A 16,791-nucleotide genomic window follows, 5' to 3' on the forward strand; every position below is an offset into this window, starting at 1 on the left:
TGCAGATGCTTCATTTTTCTCTTTTTTTCTGAATATACCCGTTACTTGGTGTAAAAGCGGAAGGACGAGGATCTGCAACCATCTTTTATTTATTGATTTTCATCTTTTATTTCTGGCATATATGAGAATGTGGAGATGAACTGCACTTCTTTTAGAAGCAAAGTGAAAGCGCAGGTTTTCTTTGAATCATTATGATGTTTTAAAAAAGTTCAAATATGCACAAATTTAATAAATTATGTTTCCATTTGTTGACTGAGTCCTGAACCTTAAAGTACTCAATAAAATACACACAGCACTGCGTTTTCTTAAATATTTTATTCAAAAAAAGCAAAAAGCTCATCTCCAGAATTTCAAACCATCTGTATCAACGTTCCTCTAATGATAAATAGTCCCTTCACCTCACTGAGATCCGTGTTATGGCTCAAATCACAGCCCTTCCTGCCCGGGGGTTTGGGTGGAGTTCACCTGAGCCGCTCACTGACGCACAAAGGAAAGACGAGAACAGGTCGGGAGAATCCAATTGAGGAAATATTTAACTTTTGAGGAGTTTTCAGGGGTTTTTTTTATTGCACACACCTCTGGGAAACAGATCTGTGATCACTGAAACGCTGCTTTCTTTCACTCAGAATGTGCTTAAAAACTCTTGGCCTCCTGTTTGTGGATGCTGGTAAAACATCACATGCTGCAGGACAGACATGCTTCTGAGAACGTCCCAGAGGTGCGTTTGACCATCCTGTGCAGCTGCAAACCCTTTGAGTGTTTGTGAGGAGTGAAATAACCAAACTCGCTGTTGGTTATTTCAGTCTTCAGGAGTTGAGCATCTCCACCATGAAAATATCTTTGTTTCCAGCTCTTCAGATCACACCATCTTCAGGTGACACAGGTCGGGGCTGCTGATGATCTTAACCTTCTTGAGGAACTTCGTACAGTACACAGATTAAGAGTTTCATTGCAAACACAAAAAGAAAAGCTTTAAAAACAAGTGCTGACACCACAGTATCACACGTCTGACGATGACCATCTGCAAGGTTTTTCCCGGAACAAACTGCTGGAAAACAGAACCAGCCGAGCTTAAAATACTGTGACTGTCAGCGAGCAAAACACTTCCAGAGTGGGTATTTATTTAGATATATCAATACAGAATGAATCCCTCAGATATAAATAAAAGACGACACAGGAGATCACGTGGCAGGTCATTCAAACACACTAACACTGAATACAACATATACAAGTAAAGCACAACGATCTTTAAAAACGTGTTTAAAGTTTCAAATATTACCCCCGCAGGTCGATTCTAAGGATTTTACAACTTCTCGAGGGTGCTGTTCTTCAAACATGGCACACAGAGGCTGTAAATGCAAAATGATCCAAATCTACAGGAATAAAAGTCGACAAACTCCCTCTCATGATGTGCGGTGCTGAGGACGAGTCGCAGACGAACGACCAGCGAAGCGGCTGTTCGTGAGCACAAGCTGTGCCAAAGTGAAGCCCCTCTCCGGTCAGAGCGTCTGCCAAATGCCCTGAACGTTACACAGAAGAAACGTGGAATGAACTGCATCTTCAACTCCGCTCCGCTCTCGTCAAACACAGATTTAAAGGACATCCAAAAATCTCTGTCTGACATTATCTGCTCAGCTTTGCTTCAGCCTGCTCAGACTGCAGGACTTCACCACCACCTCGTTTCAAAGCCGCTGCATTTTCCAGCTCTCTGAGCTCAAAAGGCCTTTGCTCGGAAAAATCTGAGTTTAGTTGATCTGAGTTAAACCTGATTGGTTGTATCTTCAGAAACAGGCTGCGGAGTAACTGCTACAAATCTAGAAGATAGACAAGTTAATCTCAAACTTTTCAGCCGCTGAAGTGCAGCAGTTTGGCTTGAGAACACTGAAATTCGAGGAGGGGCTGGTTTTTTTTGTGGTTTGATCATTTGAAATAAAAAGTGTTTGCAGGAGAAGGCTGACACAAAGCCGTGCGAGCGCGTTCATTGTGTGAAGATGGTCGTCTGGTGATAAAACCAACATTTCTTCCTTCGTGGGTGAACTGTTCCTTTAGCGCAGACTGTTTCTCGGACGGGACGAAAACCAAAGAAAAACGAGATGTTTGTTTGTGTGAATCTGGGTGTAACACTCACGTTGAACGCTGTTGCTCTGGTCAACAACATGAGCATCCCTGCACTTCAGAGAACCAGAGACCCGCTTGTCCTTCTCTTTACCTCAGTCTGTCCACCCTCCTGCCCTCACACATGGAAGCCCTGATAGAGTCGGTTTTGATCCAGATGGTTTGAAACGGAACAAAAATACATACATACATACAAAATAAAATACAAAATAAGAAAAGAAAGAAAAGATTTAGAAATGCTGGAGGTTTAATCGTTCCAAAGTCCGCCGGTCTGTTCTTGATAAACCTCGATGACGTCCTCGTCCTCCATGCCCAGCTGACACGAACACAGAACAGAGACACCTTTTAGTGAGACACTTAACACCTCAAGATTTCCCTTCTCTCGATATTCTTCTTCTACTTTAAGATCTGTGTTGTTTGCTGCCTTCAAATGGAGCTTTTGGTTATGACGCGATTGGGAATATCAGCATTTTCCTCCAAACTGTTGAAACAGCATTTATTATGAGACAGAGAGAGAGAGAGAGATGAGTTTACCTCTTTTGGAGTTTGGTTGTCTGCGATTCTCTGTCCTTCAAACAGAAACCTTAGCGTGCTGGCTGGGACCCCCTGCAACAAACACACCCACACACACAATCAGGAAAAATGGCCCCTGCGCTCTCCACTTCCATCCTTCAGTGACAGGAAGCGGCAGGTGCGGCTCCGCCTCTTTCCTCGTACCTGTCTCTGGCTGTAAGACTCCTTCAGCTTCTTCAGATGTGTCGTCATTTTCACCTTAAAGTGGATTTCACTGCTGTCCTGTGGGCAGGAAGAGAAAGTGATGATGAGAAGCAGTGGAGGTGGTTCAAGAGGGCGACGGCATTTTTGGTGACGCCGAAAAAAAAAAACATCACTGCAAGCAGCAAAAAGAAGCCAAAGATGAGCACGCGTGACTAAAACCAGATCTTTCAAAGACTGTGGATACTTCATCATCAAACTCTGACAACCCTGAAATAACATGTACCATTTAGCACAAAAGCACACATCTGTTGAGCTGCAACTAATGATTATTCCTATTGTTGATTAGTCTGTCGATTAGTAATCAATGAGCTGGTCTGTCAGGCGTCAATCAGAGCTTCCCAGAGCCTACGATGACATCATCTAATGTCTTATTTTGTCCAAAGCCCAAAGATATTCAGTTTACTGTCACAGAAGAGAGAAAATATTCATATTTCCAAAGCTGTATTTTTTTTCAGTCAAAAGTCACTCAACTGATTAACTTCTTATCAAATAACTGGCGATTAAAATAATAGCACAACTAATCAATTCATGGCTGCAGATCCACACACATATTACTCTTGATTAAGTGGAAAATCAACGCTTATGTTTGTTTGTTTTATCAGTTCGATTTGTCGGTGAGAGACGAGTAATTCATCAGAAACCACTGTTTAATGCTTCACATTGATGCAAAGCTGAGAGAGCCTCCATCATCCCTGCGCTCACACACACCTGACCGATCACTTTTAACTTGATGTACTCTCCATCCTTCTTGTCCCCCCCGTCTTGGCTGGATGGTTTTGTCTCCTAAAAAACATCAAATGAGCCAAAAACTTCAGCAGCAGAACACATTTAAAAGCCCCACACATTTCAAAACAGGCCCGACGGCTGAAATCCGCCGATTTAGGCATCTCTAAAGCTCACATATCGGCATGTTTCGGTTTCAAAGAGGTGGTATTTCTTGATGTTTTGGAGCTGAACTTTGAAAATGAACTAAATGCAAAGCTAGCTGCAAAGCTAAACGGCTAAATAAGCAGTGAGTTTGGGCCTGAAGCTACATGAGCTAACTGTTAGCATATTAAATAACCAGATACGAGGCAGCGGACACAAAAACATTAATCAGCCTCTTTTTCAATTTCATGCAGATTGTAAATAACAGTGACTTCTTAAATTTTACATCTTACCGTGTCTGACATGTTTCTCCTCTGTGGATGTTGTGAAAAATATATTAACAATAGATGCAACGTTAGCTTCCAGTCGCAGCACTAGCTTGATGTTATGAGAAGGCTACAGCAACCGGAACTGACGTACTGAATTGCTTCCTTCAAAATAAGAATCTATCTAGATTTCTAGATTATTGTTTCATATTATTTAGACAAACTTCGGTCCTCAGAAAATGAAAAGTCAAAACAATGCAACGTGTAAAAACGTGTAAAGAATAGATGCATTCTATTTAGAAATTGGCACCTTTGGCATCAATTTTTCTTATATAATCTATTTAATGATAACGCACCCATGTCCTAGATTTCACTGATGCAATGATAAACATCCGCACAAGGAAATACACGAACGAAGAAATATGGATCCAAGAGGAGCATTGTTTTTGACTGAATTTATGCACACCCACTAATGCTATTAATAGGCTATTAAAATTCAACAGTTTTTTGTTTTTCACTGTTTGCCATTACTGATGTCGACTGCACTTATTGTAAAAAAGAAAGTTTAATTCCACCCTAAATGTTCACTTCATAACATTTTTTATTTATTCACAAATTACTTATTACTGACTAATAAACATTTACAGTAAGTATGGGTGAATGTTTAAACTATAAACTGCTTTGGTTGTTTATCATCGTCTGCTTTTACAGCCTCCTGAGTGAATCACTGAATTAAATGACTTGTCAATCAGTTACTGACGGCAGGCTGCAACCCTTCTGAGGTTTGGAGGTGTGGTTGCATGCATAGTTTCTGAGCCATAAAAGCGGCAATCATTCATCCATATGAACAAACATAACAATAATGCCTATTGTATATATTATGTTTTTCGACAAGAAAGTGTCAGGGGCACAGTATGTATTGATGGCAATAGGCCTGCATGTGCTCTGTGATAGCAAATAATATAAAATCAGTCAGATGTAGTTATTGAACAGGTTTCGATGGTAATTCAGGAAACCAATATATATCTCTGACATCACAGGTTGTGTTTTTGTTGGACTCTTCCAACGAGGTTTCGGGGTTAAGACCTGTCAAGCATACCAAAAGTAAAACAATGTATCCGGTTAATAACTGTCAACATAAAATGAGAAACTATGTAACTAGGGCTTTCCCTACACACGACATTTTGTGATTTTATTTTGTCAGCAATATTTCTACATTTCCGGTACACATTTGTTCATCACCCGTTAACTTAACGCAGCTGAGGGGCAACAGCGAACGAAGCTACCGTCAACCAGGCAGTAAAGTGCAACAAAATGAAAGCTGTCGACTAACTTTGCCGTTTTTGTTACCGCTCAGACACGGAGATAATTTGTTGGATAAACCATTATCTTGTCATTTTGCTGCCTGGTGAGATCCAGTGGCCTAAACTCACAGTCGTCGGGCCTCGTCGTCGTGGCCCAGCAGGACTCGAGTGAAGTTGGGAGCGGACAGCCAAACTTCTGCTTCCTCCAGCGGCTCTCCGCAGGGCCCGGGGCTCCTGTCACCGGCCCTGTGGATGAGGAAGTGAATACAAATCTAACCAACCACCAGGTACAATGATAAAGATGAAACTGTTTGATTCAAAGCTTTCATTTGTTCGTGTAACGGTTGCTTTTACGGCCGTGCTGTGCAGGAGAGCTTTGAATAGCTATGCGGCTAGTTAACTTTAGCATTAGCTTAGCTTGACAACTTCCCCGGCCTGACAGCTACATGGACACGGAACTCTCGGCTAGCAGTAGCAACTTAGCTTCTCCTGTCAGCTAGATATGTGCAGTTAACTCTGTGTTTTGGTAATATTTCAAGATGCCACATCAATATGTAAGCACGTTTTGGCGTAGCTCGCGATACATTGGTTAGCAACAGTTGTTAGTCAATGTTAGCTTGCGGAGCTACTCAGCTAAGGCTAGCAAGTTAATTTAAAGCTAATAATGTTCCACGGGAGGCCATAACAGTGGCAGTGTTGTTGGTATCAACTTTGCTGTGACCAGTGACATTGGATCGCCGGCTAGTCAGCTCGCCACAGTGGTTTGCAAAGGACGTTATTTGTTAGAAAATGTCCAGTGCTAGGCTAATGTTAATGTCACAGCCCACTCTCATCAACGTGATGGAATTGTGAGATTTTACGTCATTTGCAGACAGTGATCAATCAGCGATGATTACAGATTCTCATCAGCAATATGTGATCAGCTCGTCATCAGCAGAGGCCATCTTGACTGTCCACACTTTTAATTTCCAGCCTGTCTGTGCTCAGTGTCTTCATACAGAGCCTCTGTCTGCTGCGTGGACATCACGTCTTCACACCAATAACTAACACGTAACAAAAATGTCATGACAGCTAGAGATGATTGCGCAGAAGAAAGACAGGGGAATATTTTCATTGATTACTCTTAGTCAGTGATTAGTGATCATTTTTATCATCAATCAATGCTTGGAGCTGTAATTACTGGATACTTTGCAGGTTAAAACATCCAGTGTATGACGTTCAGTACATTATTTGTAGTTCATGAAGTTTTTATTCGCTCCATTTCATCCAGATGCAACATTATGAAGCTTTCACGTCACTGCATCAATAACATTCATCCACAAATATATAATGTTGCTGTCGTGGACATTTCTGTATGACTACTTTTACTTTTGATGCTGCCTGTATGTTTTTCTCACAGGACACTTAGTGTTTTCTTACTGTCATTGCTCTTTATGAATGTTTCTTTCATTGACAGTTTTTTTAAACAAAAAAGACAATCAATCAACCAATTGTTTGAACGGTTATTGTGGGATTTCTTTTCGCTGCATTGCGATTGGTGATCAGAAGTTTTTCTTTCTCAGTCAACATAATAAAGGAATTATCAAATCAGAATTCTTCCTAAATTAATGTGGACGCTTCCAGTTGAGGCAGCTTTTATGTCGATCATCTCCCCCTGTAGTGGAACAGTGTTTTCCAGTGATTGTGATAATTGCTTCATGCGTGTTCATATCAGTATGAGCCAGCCGTGTGGAGGAGAGAGGTCCTCCGGCTCAGAGTCGCTGTTCACAGATCTGCTGATCAGTCAGCGGCTTCAGGCTCTGACTTTCAGGATTGATGTTGTCCTTTTTGCTGTTGCAGGAGAAAGGAATCCCTTTGATGGGAGAATCCTCTTTCCTGGCCTCCTGGGTCAATCGCTGTGCCATGATGATGGGTATGTGTGTTTTAAGATTGTGTTACTGTTGGCAGTTAGCCAGCATCGTCTTCTGTCTCGCCGTACAGTAATCGCTTGTGTCATGTGTTGCAGTGTAAGTCGTGTATAACATGTAAGTACTGCAGAACATGTTAGAACATCCTGTGGAGACAATGACATTTGTTATTGTGAAGAGTAATTTTGATGCTCATGTTGCTCACAGTTGAAATCAAATCCACCTTCACAAAGCTTCCTTCCATCGACATGAGGAGTGTATAGTTGTACTCCTGTTAACTGAACTATAATTGTCACTCACTTTTATATGTTTGGCCTTTGTAGATGGACGTGTTTTGTGTTTTTCAGTGTGATGTTATGTTACAAAATCTGTTAAATGAAGTGAAATCTTGTCGTCACTCAGATGAGCAGGAGGCGCTGAACTCGATCATGCAGGACTTGGCCGAACTGCACCGCTCCAGCCGTCCTGCCATGTTCCTGGCGGACCTGGGCAAACCCAAAGCCTCCTCGCCCAAGAATCAGGTACCACTGCACTTATACTCACAGGATAGTGATTGTAGTTTCACGATGTTAAGCTGCTGCACTGGTAATTTAAAGGTGAGATCAGTGAAACAAGTCGTTTCTCATCTTTCTCGTTCATGTAAAAACCGTTGCTGAATTGAATCTTTCCAACAGAACGATGTCAGAGTGAAGTTCGAGTTCAAAGGGGAGAAGAGGTGAGGCTCCGCCAGGTTCACCACTCAAATGCTGTCAGTGCAGATGTAGCTGTGCCCTGCTGACCTCTGACCTCTGACCTCTCCTCTTCTCTGTAGGATCTTGCAGTTCCCTCGACCTGTCAAGCTGGACGACCTGAGGGCGAAAGCTAAAGTGGCTTTTGGTCAAACGATGGACCTTCACTACACCAACAATGAGGTACTGATGGTGTACGCGTACTGATGGTGAATGACATGTAAAACAGCTGAGAGTTTTACCCCAAAGATGCTGTTTCTCCTCACAGCTGGTGATTCCACTGACCACTCAGGATGACTTGGACAAGGCCGTGGAGCTGCTGGATCGCAGCGTTCACATGAAGAGCCTGAAGATCCTCCTGGTGCTCCAGATCTCCTCTCAGGTCAGCGTCTCCCAGATTCAGTCCACAGCAGACGAAAAACCCTGACAGAGATTTAATCCTGAGTGTCCTACATTTACAGAGAGGATGATGGAAGTCTGCAGCTGATTAACTCTTTGATAGACCAACAGATTGTTTGTTTTCTGTGTCTCCTCCTTCAGAAATCTTCCTCCAATATGGACCTCTTGCCGTCCCACGAGGAGCTGGACAACACGGGATTCAGGGTCGCTGACAAGAAAAGTATGCTGGCATTGATAGGTGAATAATGTCTCATGGTCAGACAACTGGAAAATTGTTTTCGATAGAGCAAACTCCAGATTCAGGGTTTACCCTGAATTTTGATTAGAAATCAATTCCTGCTGTCACTCTTGCAGGCTCCCACTCGACGGACCGCAGCTCCCCTCCTCCAGGATATATTCCCGACGCACTCCAGCAGGTGGCGAGGAACGGCTCCTTCACCAGCATCAACAGCGAGGGAGAGTTCATTCCTGAGAGCATGGACCAGGTACACCACTCTGGACCATCGTGTTTATTGTGCTGGAGAAGAGCCGCGATGCAGCGGGTGCTCCTGATCATTAACTTGTTGTTATGACAGCCAAGCTGAAATGTGTCACGTGACGACGGGGAAAAAAATCACGCAACAAAAAGATGGAGGACGGTGAACGTGCATGAGCTTTGACAGTGATTGACAGTGTGAGCATTTCTTCCTGTCTTCTCAGATGCTGGACCCGCTGTCCATGAGCAGTCCAGAAAACTCAGCGTCTGGAAGCTGTCCCTCCTTGGACAGCCCACTGGACAGGTCAGGACCTTTCTGTGTTCTTCATAACAGCATCCTGAAGTGCTCGATCCACGTGTGTGTGTATGGTTGATCAATAAATGAGGTCAATATCTGCAGATACTCAGATCAGATGTTTGAGATTTTCCTCCAGATTAAAGATCTTGAATGCACATTAGTCTGAGGTAAATTCTACATACTGTGATGAAAACGTCCTGTTTGGATGCTTCTTCTGTGACAATGTGCTTCACTGTCACAACATGGAGAACAGACACACGAACAGGGCATGAGACGTGCAGGAGGAACGTGATGACGAAAGAAAACTGATGTTTCTCACTTTTGTTTTCCTGATGTGCAGCGACTACCCGAAGTCCAGGATGCCCCGAGCTCAGAGCTACCCGGACAACCACCAGGACTTTCCAGGTACCTGCTGGAAGACACACCTGGACTGAGAAACAGACGCGCTGCAAAGTTGATTTAAGCCCAGAATGTTTCCTCTCTGCCGTGATGTGAAGTCAGAGCACGTTAACCTGCAGCTGCTGGGCGTCATTTCTCTTCTGTGCCTTTCTTTATTAAGAAACTGTTCTTCATCAGCCTCCTCTTCCTCTCTAGAGTACGATATCCCAGTGTTTGAGAAGTCCGGGAAAGGTGGAACGTACCCTCGACGATACGGCATTCCCTTTGGCCTTCAAGATTACAGTGACGGTGGGTCATTTCCTCCGTTTGAGCAGATGAATGTTGTTTCTTTGTTCGATTCTCACTGTGTTCACGTCCTCGACGGCTCGGCAGGGAGGAAGACCTTCCCTCGAGCCCGGCGAACGCAGGTTCACGGCTTCCGCTCGCCGGTCAGCTTCAGCCCGACCGAGCAGTCGCCCAGCACCAGCAGCGGCAGCAGCGTCTTCACCCCCGACCTGGAGGAGGCCCCGGGGCCCGCCAGGAGGCCGCGGAGAGGCAGCGACATCGAACCCAACCCCAACCCAACTGCTGCTCCAACCCTGTCCGTCATGGACATCAGCCCGCCCAGCCGCTGTGAGTCGGATGTGATTTTATTGGCCAGTGTTTTAACACGCGTGCTGTTTCATGTCCCGCTCATGTGATCTGACGTTTGTGTTCAGCCCCCCGCGCCCCCACCAACTGGCGACTTGGAAAGCTCCTGGGCCAGGGCGCCTTCGGGCGGGTGTTCCTCTGTTACGACGCAGACACTGGCCGGGAACTGGCGGTCAAACAGGTCCAGTTTGACCCCGAGAGTCCAGAGACCAGCAAGGTGAGAGTGCACTCTGTCTGTTGTTGGATATGAGGGATTGTTTGTCATCAGGTGTGTCAGTTAAAGGTGGGAAACATCAGTACAACAGGAAAAGATGAAACTGGGTGATTTTTGTTCTGTCGTTCAGGAGGTGAGCGCGTTAGAGTGTGAAATCCAGCTCCTGAAGAACCTCTGCCACGAGCGGATTGTCCAGTACTACGGCTGTCTGCGAGACACAATGGAGAGGACGCTGTCCATCTTCATGGAGTACATGCCCGGCGTGAGTGTTCGCTACGTGTTACCGTGCAACAGATCACTCTCACCTGCACGCTGTCGCTCGCTGAAGTCTTGTTTTTCCAGGTTTTGATATTTCAGAGTCAGAACAAGACAGAGCTGCCAGTATCTTCACACAGCGTTTGTCATGTGTTTGTGGACTGAAGGGCTCCATCAAGGACCAGCTGAAGTCGTACGGAGCGCTGACGGAAAACGTGACGCGCCGCTACACCCGGCAGATCCTGGAGGGGGTGTCCTACCTGCACAGCAACATGATCGTCCACAGAGACATCAAAGGTGAGCTGCGTCCTGTCCTCGGCTGCCTTTGTTGCGTCTCTAAATGCTTCCACATGAAACGAGGTCAGGGATATGTGAGTATTCACACCTGAAGGTGGAGCTGTGTCCTCTTCTCTGTTCAGGGGCCAACATTCTGCGTGACTCGGTGGGGAACGTGAAGCTGGGAGACTTCGGGGCCAGCCGGCGGCTGCAGACCATCTGTCTGTCAGGGACGGGCATCATGTCTGTGACTGGCACTCCCTACTGGATGAGCCCAGAAGTGATCAGTGGCGAGGGCTACGGCAGGAAGGCCGACATCTGGTGAGAACACACGCTGATGGAGGATGTCCAGGTTTCTGAACAGCTGCTGGGTGAACGAGCGCTAACTGCCTGTCTTTGTCCTCAGGAGTGTTGGCTGCACCGTAGTGGAGATGTTGACACAGCGACCCCCCTGGGCCGAGTTTGAGGCCATGGCAGCCATCTTTAAGATCGCCACCCAGCCCACCAACCCGGTGCTGCCCGCCCACGTATCGGACCACTGCCGAGAGTTCCTCAAACGCATCTTTGTAGAGACCAAGCAGCGGCCGTCTGCTGATGAGCTACTGAGGCACATCTTTGTACATTAACCCCCCCCCAAAAAACCTCCAACGCCCCCCGCCCCCCCGCCCCCGCCTGCCTGCCGAACTGCCAGATACGGCCTTACCTGACAGGGCGTCCCTGTCTCTGACCCCGCCCTCTGCACCTCCATGCTGAAACCGCATTGGACCAGGAGGAAGTGGCGTCGGGCGTGTGGGGGGGCGTGTCCCTGCCCCTCCTCTCTGTATGAGACGGCCATAAAGGATTTTCATTTGTTTTTTTTTCCGCAAGTTGCACCTTAATTTGTGAGCGAGGGGTCGAGCACTTCCTCCTGAAAAACTCCTTTTTTATGTTTGTACGGTTTCTCTCTTCAAACGTTTTGGAGCGTGATCGTGTCGGTGTTGTGGACCTACAGGACGTGACGTCTGACTCTGGAGTGGCCCCGCCCCCCGCTGACCGGACCCCAGACCCTAGAATGTAGTCACCTGCCAAAAGCCAGAGGACGGCGACGAGCTGGGCCCGCTGCTATAGACGAAACTAGACCCCAGACGCAGAGACACTCCCTGGACTCGCTTTCCACCCTCGTCCCTCGTCCTCTCCGTCTTTCTCAGACCAAATGTTTTGTCTCTCTGCTTCACCGTCTCCCTCCTCTTCCTCGCCCGTCTTGGTTTTCGCTGTGTGCCTTTTCTGTTTTTGAAGCGCAGTGTAGGAGCGAGCCTCGGCTTCACGGATAGTCTCCGCCGTTCTTCGCTGTGAAGTGTCTCGCTGTCGTTTTGCCTCCCGGATGAACCGCCTTGGCGCCGTTCACCTAAATCCAGCTGATCTCAGTTCAGCCGGTCTTTCCGTTTCTGCCTTTTCTGTGACAGGGACTCCCGCTGACGAGCTGGAGCTCGTCAAACATCCCTCAGACTTCAGAACGCCGCCGTGCTGGTTGTCAGACAGGGATCGGGACTCCAGACGATTGTTCTTTGAACGCATCACTTCCTCCTCTGCTCCTGTGAGGGTTCACAGATCAGACTGTCATGGCAGAGCACGCGTGAACCGAGCAGATGAATCTGTCGGAGCTCTTCAGATTCTGCTGTTTCTTTTCATCATCTGTGAAGGTCAGTGAAGCGTCTCTGGTTTGTGGACGGCTGGTCGAGCAAACTCATCACTCCTCCCCCCGTTTCACTGACCCGACAGTTCATGAAGAGAATCACTGAAGTCCTGAAACGAGCTGAGTTAGTGTTGAAATCAGGAAATCGCCACCTGATTCCCTGAAGCAGGGTGTCGGCCTGCAGCGAGGCGAGAAGCTCACAGCTGATTGGCCGCAGGTCTGGCTGAATGACGCTGTTCCACCGTTATGGTTTTATTTTGAAGTGAAGGGAGAGGACGTGGACAGCGGGAACACTGACAGACGACGTCACACTCCCGTCGTCTCTGATTGTTTTCTGGGTGTTCGGCCTCACGTGCGTTCACACAGATCAGGCTCACTCTTAAAGACGTTTACGGCGTCTCGCTGCTTCGTTCCTTTACGACAGTCGGCGCGACCGCCGCCAAGTCGAGTGCGTCAAAGTTAGCTCAACCACGAACGAGCGTCATGTCCTGCGTGGTTCTCATGGTCTGTCTGTTGAGTTTGACTTCACACAGAGGTTGTTCAAAGCGCGGCTCCATAACTATGCACCAGTACGCTGAGACTCGATCCCCAACGCACGCCAGCACACCTGCACACCGTTGACCCCGTTCAAGAGGATTAATGCAGCACTCGACACCTGCGTTCAGTCCTTTTTGACCCGGAGCTCGAAACAAATGAGCCAATCACTGCGAGCGTTCTTTGAGGCCCCCGCGGCCTGTGGCGCGGTGAGGTCAGGCTCCGTGTGTGACGCAGAGGAAGTCAGCTTTGAACACACACTGAAGCTTTTCTCTGCCGTGTGTGTTGTGATGAAGAGCCGTTTGCTTTCAGAAGTGTTTGGCTTTTTGCTCAGATCGGCCATAAACCATCAGCTGTTGCTGGATGTTTCAGTGGGCGTATTTGTTGTTGGCGGCGCTCTGAACTCCCCGACCGCTCGGTTTCCCCCGTGCGCTTCGTTTACTTTGTCCGGAGCCAGAACCCTGAGCAGGACGCGTACTGAAGCTCAGTCATCAGGACTCATCGGCGCGGCGGCGGGAGTCCCCGTGGTGGATGTTTCGATAGCAGGTTTGCAGACACGCAGAGCTGCATGTGCGTCCACGCTGGTCCCAGTTTGACCGTCACGTCCTCTCACTTGACTTTTTCTTTCTCTGTTCGCTCCAGCTGATGAGGACGTGACAGTGGTGGAGCGACGGGCCTCTGATGGCACTTCAGACGAACGGTACGATACAGAGTCCAGGGTTTCGGGTCAGGCTTTGGAAGGCTTTTGGTACGGGCTCATCAAACCACTGATCCCTCCAATCATAAAATAATAATCATGTTAATAATAAACACTGCTAATAGATCCAAGCACTTCTTTCCAGGAAGGTCCTGTCATGCTTGGAGTTGGTACCAGATGAAGCTCGTGGTGGAAATGAAAAGAAACGTTTTGGCGTCTGTCTTGTTTGCTGTTGTTGTAGTTCCTGCAGAGGCCACTAGATGTTCCTGAAGAGACGTGTTTCATTGACGCTGCCTTTTCAAACAGGAGGAGAAAGACTTCTCCTCGCTGGCCTCGCTCATCCTTCTCATCGAGCCTTCGCTGCGTCGCCATCTGAAACTCTTTGATTAAAAAGAGACAAACTTCTTCTTCTCAGTTTCTGCTTCTTCGAACCAGAGCATGTGAGCGGAGCGGAGCGGCGAGAATTCCCGCGCCTCGCTCACAGAGGTCGCCGTCCCCCTCTCTCCTCGCTCAAAGTCGCAACACGCCGCCCCACCCATAACCGCTCAGCGCTCCAGCAAGACTGCATCCCGCTCCGCTCCACGCTCGCTCCAAAAATGTTTGCATGCATATTAAATTTACATGTTTAGCTGAAGCCTTATATCTAATCAGAGGCGGACTGGGAAAATACAAAGTATATGTTCTATGGCTAGATTTTATTTTTTCGGACAGCCTATTAACAAAGCTCTGCCACTGAACATCATAAAGTTTAAAAGATGTTTATTGAAAAAAAACACAAATGTTAACACTTTTAAAATTAAGAAAATAATTTACCTAACGGAATTAGCTGGTTAAATACACTTTTGTTAGTCATTAACCTTTCTGAAACTATGTTTGGGCATGCACCGGGTCCGTGATGTGAGCGGTAACGGAGCGAAACTGCTCTGCGCTCCTTTCGAAATTCGTCCGCTCCGCTCGCTCACATGCTCTGCTTCGAACGGTTCAAAGCTGCAGGACGGAGAAACATTTGTGCCGCTCGGCCTCGTGTCATCAGTGGTTGTGTTGAGTTGAGGCGGCTCACGGTCACTCGGCTGTAGATGGAGATTTGGTCGGAAACACCGCCAGCACTGCTAAGCCCTGATACGCACTACCATTATGCACTATCGACGATTCACGACGCTTTCCTCGATCCCTCATCGGCTGTCGCTCGAGCAGCTCGGCTCAGCGACCTTTTCTTTGCACATTTTAAAGACTTTTTTATTTTTACACAAGTGTGATTGTGAGCCTGTGTGTGTGTGTGTGTGTGTGTGTGTGTGTGTGTGTGTGTGTGTGTGTGTTAGCAACGACTCAATACATGAATGTAACGTCTTTTTTTACCGTCAGATGGCCTCGTTCAGCACCGTGGATTATCTCTTCGGTACCAGTATTTGTCACCTGCAAATGCCAAGATACACCTGTAGTTCTCTCGTTAGTGTCTGAAGCCACTGCTGCCACTCCTGTGTGTGTGTGTGTGTGTGTGTGTGTGTGTGTGTGTGTGTGTGTGTGTGTGTGTGTGTGTGTGTGTGTGTGTTTGGACACTGCGCCCAAAATGCCTTGAGCATTCTGACTGTAGGGGGTGAGAACATTAAAATGTACAAATGTATAAAAGTTTAAAATGGAAATGTACCGTTTTTTGTTTTTTTTTTTAAGAAAAAAGAAAAGTCCACTTATATCCCACGTTTGGTCTCTGTGTATTGTAAAAGAAGCCATGTTTATAATTCTAATTGGTTTGTGACCAATACGCCTGTTTATATCAGATCTGTATATCAGTGGTACGCATAATTTTTTAATATATATTTTTTATTTTACTTTTTTTTAAATGGGAGATTTTATGCATGGTTGGGTCCTGAGAGACGCAGCGGTGCCATTCAATGGTTGCTGTTTTTTGGCAAAAGAATTCTGGAGTATTGCGACAGCTCTGTGTTCATAATTACGACAATTATGACTATGACGATGAAAACAATAAAAGATATTTATTTCACACTTAGGTGTTGTTTGTGTTTTTTTATGTGAGAATGTTTTGAAGATTTCTGCTCACTGCTTAAAATTGTCGTTTTTGTGAGTAGAAGACTCAAAAGTTCCAACTAATGTTTGAATCAGGTTGTGATCCATAAAAACTGGATGAAAACAAATAAATAAAATGTTAAACTTTTGATGTTTTTTTAATGGAGAAAAGACAAGAACGGAGGGCATTTCTTTCATTTTTAGTCTTAGTTAAATGCTAAATCTCACACCCATAAATGTAAATAGTCACAAATTACACTCAGTTGACACAAGTTCAAAACTGAAGTGATAGTTTTTCTTTCACGTAACTTTGAGCTGAAGAAAATGATGTTTTTCATGTCTTCACTGCAAATGTAAGTATGGAAGAGTTTCCTGTCTTTACATTGTTGTTCAAATTTTCCATGAAATTTTTTTTAATGTTTATTATCACTTTTATCTTTTAAACATGGATTTGTACATGTATTTTTAATATATATGAATTTTAGATATAATTTTTCAGTTTTATTCAAAAATGAGACTGTTGTAGTTCCGCCGTTAGACCACTAGATGGCGGAATCAAGTGTAAAGACAAACACAATAACATAGTAATACTTCCTTTCACCAATTTCAAAATAAAACTTTAAATGCAGATGTAGTGACGGCACCGTATTTACAGGAAGTACTACTATAGTACTGTGTTTATCTTTACACTTGATAACAATTGTTTGGTGCCCTCCAGTGGCCACATCGCCGAATTACAACGGTCTAATTTCTACGTGAAAATTGAAAATAAAATTTAAAAATGCATATATAAAGACATATAATGTATACAAATTCATAAATAGAATGTAAAAGTGATGATTTGACCAAACCTGTAAAGACAGGCAGCTCTTCCACAGTTACATTTCCAGTAAAGACGTTAAAAATAAGGTTTTCTTCAGCTGATGCAAAGCTATTTATTATCATTTATTAGCATT

At 45.6% G+C, this 16,791-nt stretch overlaps 2 protein-coding genes across 3 annotated transcripts; one reads left to right on the top strand and one right to left on the bottom strand.

Annotated features, from left to right (window-relative positions):
• Positions 1-72: 72 nt before the first annotated feature.
• On the bottom strand, positions 73-4,179 carry sumo1 (small ubiquitin like modifier 1). Its single transcript, XM_076723921.1, has 5 exons — positions 4,053-4,179; positions 3,601-3,675; positions 2,833-2,910; positions 2,650-2,721; positions 73-2,431 (listed from the first exon to the last, which is right to left on the bottom strand). The coding sequence occupies exons 1-5, from the start codon at positions 4,062-4,064 to the stop codon at positions 2,363-2,365; spliced, it is 306 nt and encodes a 101-aa protein (XP_076580036.1). The 5' UTR covers positions 4,065-4,179; the 3' UTR covers positions 73-2,362.
• Positions 4,180-5,280: 1,101 nt separating this feature from the next.
• Positions 5,281-15,812, top strand: map3k2 (mitogen-activated protein kinase kinase kinase 2). Of its 2 annotated transcripts, none has more exons than XM_076723759.1 (17): positions 5,281-5,616; positions 7,169-7,241; positions 7,639-7,757; positions 7,911-7,951; positions 8,048-8,147; positions 8,233-8,346; positions 8,505-8,601; positions 8,718-8,848; positions 9,063-9,142; positions 9,477-9,541; positions 9,731-9,823; positions 9,908-10,147; positions 10,234-10,382; positions 10,510-10,641; positions 10,802-10,931; positions 11,054-11,231; positions 11,317-15,812. In XM_076723759.1, exons 2-17 carry the CDS (start codon positions 7,187-7,189, stop codon positions 11,534-11,536), a joined length of 1,944 nt encoding a protein of 647 aa, XP_076579874.1. In that variant the 5' UTR covers positions 5,281-5,616; positions 7,169-7,186; the 3' UTR covers positions 11,537-15,812. The 2 variants fall into 2 exon arrangements, with proteins under 2 accessions (XP_076579874.1, XP_076579876.1); XM_076723761.1 differs by having other exon boundaries at positions 8,505-8,583.
• Positions 15,813-16,791: the final 979 nt, after the last annotated feature.

Source organism: Chaetodon auriga, chromosome 23, assembly GCF_051107435.1.
Source record: "Chaetodon auriga isolate fChaAug3 chromosome 23, fChaAug3.hap1, whole genome shotgun sequence".
Taxonomy (NCBI): Eukaryota; Metazoa; Chordata; class Actinopteri; order Chaetodontiformes; family Chaetodontidae; genus Chaetodon; species Chaetodon auriga.